This window comes from Eimeria acervulina, genomic scaffold (assembly GCF_000499425.1).
Source record: "Eimeria acervulina Houghton genomic scaffold, Eah_scaff1667, whole genome shotgun sequence".
Taxonomy (NCBI): domain Eukaryota; phylum Apicomplexa; class Conoidasida; order Eucoccidiorida; family Eimeriidae; genus Eimeria; species Eimeria acervulina.
The window spans coordinates 1-4745 of NW_013549024.1; the positions used below are offsets into that span (position 1 = coordinate 1).

A 4745-nucleotide genomic window follows, 5' to 3' on the forward strand; every position below is an offset into this window, starting at 1 on the left:
GCCCTAGAGGGGCCCTTTAGGGGCCCTAAAGGGGCCCCTAGAGGGGCCCCCTTGTTGGGGTAGAGGAGGGCCCTAAAGGGGACCCTAGAGGGGCCCCCTTGTTGGTGTAGAGGGCCCCTAGAGGGGTCCCCTTGTTGGGGTAGAGGGCCCCTAGAGGGGCCCCCTTGTTGGGGTAGAGGGGGGCCCTGTAGGGGCCCCCTGTTAAGGTAGGGGGCCCCTAAGAGGGCCCCCTTGTTGGAATAAAGGGGCCCCTATAGGGGCCCCCTTGTTGAGGTAAATCTGCGTTGCGGTGTTCTTTGTAATGCCCCTCTTACAGTAGGGGTTGAGTCGTTACTGAAGAAAGATATATATAGAAGAAAAGATATTTATAGGGTGTACATTTATATGATTAATCCGTATATAGATATATATATATATATATTATATATATATTTAGCTATATAAATGCATAAACATTATATTTATATATTTTATTGCTGCTGCTCTCATTCCTGTGTATCTCCTGGACCTGACTGATGCCGCCCTGCAGCAGCACCAGAAGCAGCAGCTGAAGCAGCAGCAAGCAGCAGCAGAAGCAGCAGCATCAAGAGCCTGCTGCAGAGAAGTTTGTTCTTGTTGAAGGGCCTCCCTTGCTGCATCCCTCCCGCTGCTGCTGATCGTGCTGCTGCTGATCGTGCTGCTGCTGGTGTTGCTGCTGCTGCTGCTGCTGCTGCTGCTGCTGCTTCTATGATGCATGTCTTTGCAAGTATTTACCGTAATAAAACTTGTAAAGCCTGGTAATATCCCTCTAGAAACAAGAGCACCTCTTGCTGCAGTTGATATATTAATATCAGCAAGCGTAGCAAGAGCTCTTGTCTTTGTGTATCTATCCTTCCATTGCGTGTCTGCTGCAGCAGCAGCAGGATCTGCTGCTGAAGCAACAAGGCTTGCTAGGGCCTTCTCTAGCAGCGCTCTACTACCTACACTCTGAAGAAACAATCGCAGCAGCTGCTGCTCCCCCGTCTGCAGCATCCAGCATTGTCCTCTATCAATCTTCTGTATCCATTTAGAAGCAAAAGATGCATATCTATCTATGATGGCTGATAAGTCTCGTCCTTCTGCTTCAAGTGCTGCTGCTGTTGCTGCTGCTTCATCTGATGCTTCTGATGCTGCTTGAATTGCTGCTGCTGCTATTGCTGCTAACTCTATAGCGCTTGCACCCTGCTGCTGCTCTGCACCTTCTGTTTCTGCTGTCTCCTGCTGCTGCTGTTGTTGTTGAGCGTGCTCTCTTTTTGCTGCTTCTAATTCTGCTTTTGCTGCTGCATCTGCTGCTGCTGCTGCTGCGTGTGCTTTTGCTGCTGCTTCTCCTGCTGCTATCACAGCATCGTTTGCGCGGTGTAGTGCACTCCTAAGCTTGTCATATGCACTTGTCATATTAAACATAGCGAGGCTCAGATCTGTAGCTATCTCAGTAGCTAGCAGCTGTCTAGCTAGAGTTGTTGCTGGCCCTTCCTTATATCCCTGCTGCTGCTGCTGCTGCTGCTGTTCCTCCTCCTCCTCCTCTTGCTGCTGCTCTTGCTGCTTCTGCTGGTGCTGCTCTTGCTGCTCTTGCTGCTGCTGCTGTTTCTGCAGCTTCTCAAGCTCTTCTTTGCCCTGTGCATATAATAAGCCGTCTTCAACAACATCTTTAAACTCTGAGCTGTACTCTGTATCAGATGCAAAATCTGGAGGTCCTAAGAGATCGCATGCAAGACGAAGACAGGCGAAGCAGCGGGGGGTGCTGTCTTTAGGCTGTACGAACAGCTGCAGCACCCAAGGGGGTATATATTTACTGTCTTCTAATCCTCCTTCCGACAATGCCTCTGCCTCACGTTGGATCGCAGCAACTGCTGCTGCTGCAGATGCTGCTGCTGATGCTGATGCTGCAGCAGCAGCATCTGCAGCGCGTAGGTTTGTCGCTAGTAGTGTATCATCAAGCTTGCTTGCTGCTGTTCTCAGTGCTGATATTAAACCAGCAGCTCTATCAAGCTCTCTTGCTGTGTCTGATTCAGTGTACAATGAAGGGCTACGAGAATCTCCTGCTGCTGCTGCTGCTGCTGTTGCTGCTGCTCTGCTGCCCTCTGCAGCCATCTGCTGCTGCTGCTCCGCAGCTCTTAAACATACAATTTCTTCTTCCATCAAAGACAGCCACTGCCGAACTTCTCTATACTTTTGCTTCAGTGCAGCCTCCATGTCCCCACCAGTAGCAGCAGCAGCAGCAACAGCAGCAGGACCTGCAGCAGCAGCAGCTGCTGCTGCTGCAGCACCTTGCTGCTTCGGCATATCTTCAAAACGCCAACCCTCGTGATCATCATCATCATCATTACCAGCCTGCTGCTGCTGCTTATCTTCCTGCTGCTGCAGCTGCTGCTGTTGCTGCTCCTCTTCCTTCTCCTGTTGCTGTTGCTCCTGCCGTTTCTGCTGCTGCTGCTGCTGCTGCTGCACAGGCGCTCTGAAGCCCAGCCGAGTAGGGTTATAAGGAGTAACACCGCAGGCTTTCTCAAGAGCACAAAGATCAGCAAAAATGAGAGCCCCTCGCATTAGCTGCCGCTCCCACTCCTGCAAACCACCTGCTGCTGCTGCTGCTGCTGCTTCTGCTTCTGCTGATTCAGCACCGGTAGAGGATCCGGGAGCAGCAGCACTTTTTGCTGCAGTTGCAGAAGCGGCGCTTGAAGGTGCCCTTTGGCGTCCTTGCTGCTGCTGCTGCTGCTGCTGCTGCTGCTGCTGATAATGCTGCTGTGCTTTCTGTAAAAGCTCCTCAAAGCTACGTCTTGCTGCTGTAGAACCAGGTGCATCTGCAGCAAAACTAGGGTATGAGAGGAAGGTCTCACCAACAGACTCTTGTGAAAATCGAGATAAAAGTTGCTGCAGCAGCAGCTGCTCCTCACTCTGTACAGGCAGCAGCTGCTGCTCTCTCCCTGGTAGTTTCGGAGACAGCTGCTGCAGCAAACGAGCAACAGTCACCAGCAGCAGAGACCCTACAATCCCTAGCAGCCACCACGTTTTGCTTCTGCTGCGTGAGGGTCCTGCTGCAGCAGCTGCTGCTCCACCTTCAGCACCTATTGCTGCTGCTGCTGCTGCTGCTGCTGCTGCTGCTGCAGTAGCAGTTACTTCTGTTTCAACTGTCGACGGAGGAAACAGATAGCCGCCATCTACTGAATAAAGCAAAGATGCATCAGACTCATGCTGCAACCCCCCTCGTACTTCTGTGTGTGTCTCCCTTGTCTCGGGATCCCAGCCTAATTGTTCTTGCTCCATGGGCTTCTGCTGCTGCTGCTGCTGCTGCTGCTGCTGGTGTTGGTGCTGCTGCTGCTGCTGCTGCTGCTGCTGGTGTTGGTGCTGCTGCTGGTGTAGGTGCAGCTGCTGTTGCTGTTGCTGGTGTTGGTGCAGCAGCTGTTGTTATTGCTGCAGCGGCTGCTGCTGCTTCTGCTCTTGCTCTTGCTGCTGCTGATGCTGCTGCTGTTGCTGCTGCTGCTGTTGCTGCAGCTGATGCTGATGTTCACGCTGACACTGCTAATATATTGGGGTTTGGCTACGGGGACGGCGGCCTGTACATCCGAAAGAAGAAAGGTAGAGCTGTGTCTACAACTTGTAGCTGCTGCTGCAGCAACAGCAGCAACAGCAGCAACGCTTGTAGAATCTGACTAACAATAAAACAAGCAGGTGCACACACACAGCAGCTCTGCTGTTGCTGCTCCTGCACCTCAACTCGTTGCTGCGGCTGCTGCTACTTCTGCTGCTGCTGCTTCTGCTGCTGCTGCTCTTGCTTTTCCTCTTCCACCTACTGCTGCTGCTCCTGCTGCTGCTGCAGCTGCTGCTGCTGCTCCGATTGCTGCACCGCTGCTAAGAGAGCACACACGCTGCAGCGCGAACTAATGCTTGATTTGTTTATACACGGAAGTCGGAGACAAAGATAAAATAAATAACAAATAAATTTGCTGCGGTATGCTGACAGATGCAAACGAACAAAACAGACAGCTGTAGCAGAGAGCTTCTCCTCTAGTGGGGCCTGCTAGAAGGAGGAGGGTAAGATGAGCAGATAAAAAGATGTTAAAGTATAGTATATATCTGTTATTAAATAATAATAATTAATAAACAATAAAAGAAAGAGAAGATTAAAAAAACAAAGAAGAGGACGCAGGGAGAAGAAGCACCTTATCGCTCGTGCGCGGAGTTGGTGTGATCGTTGCGTGCAATGCATTAAAAGAGATAAAATTAACGCTTAAAATGCATTTTAAACCTTTTTATTGACTTTATTATCAAAAAATATCCTAGCAATGCATTTAAAAGCAAGAAAATAGGTGAATTTATCCCTCAGTTTCTTTGTAGAGCTGTGCAACCCATACAAATACAACAGCTATCGAGTCCTTACACCCAGAGCTAAGCAGCATTATCTTTTTTTTGCTTAAAAAAATGATGAAAAGAGTATTATTTAAATAATAAATAAATTAATTAATTAATTTAATTATATTCGCCTCTTATTCGCTGATTTTCCCGCTCTTTTTTCATACAAAAGCTTCTCTATAGATCGCTTGTTTAATAATTATACTCAAACACAACCCCTAGCAATCTACTGCTGCAGACACATTGAAATAATTATTATAAAATTTATTTATTTATATACTTCCGCCTTCTTAAGCGCCTTCATTTATTCTTCATTCACACTGGAGAGAGAGACAGGCAGACAGACAGACAGACAGAAGCTGCTGCATTACTTCGCCTTTTCT

The 4745-nt window shown here is 49.2% G+C and overlaps 1 protein-coding gene across 1 annotated transcript; it reads right to left on the reverse strand.

Annotated features, from left to right (window-relative positions):
* Window positions 1-485: 485 nt before the first annotated feature.
* Window positions 486-3276, reverse strand: EAH_00062050 (hypothetical protein, conserved; the record flags this gene model as incomplete). The annotated part of the gene is made up of 2 exons (XM_013393276.1): window positions 486-737; window positions 964-3276. The coding sequence occupies 2 exons, from the start codon at window positions 3274-3276 to the stop codon at window positions 486-488; spliced, it is 2565 nt and encodes an 854-aa protein (XP_013248730.1).
* Between the last annotated feature and the right edge of the window lie 1469 nt (window positions 3277-4745).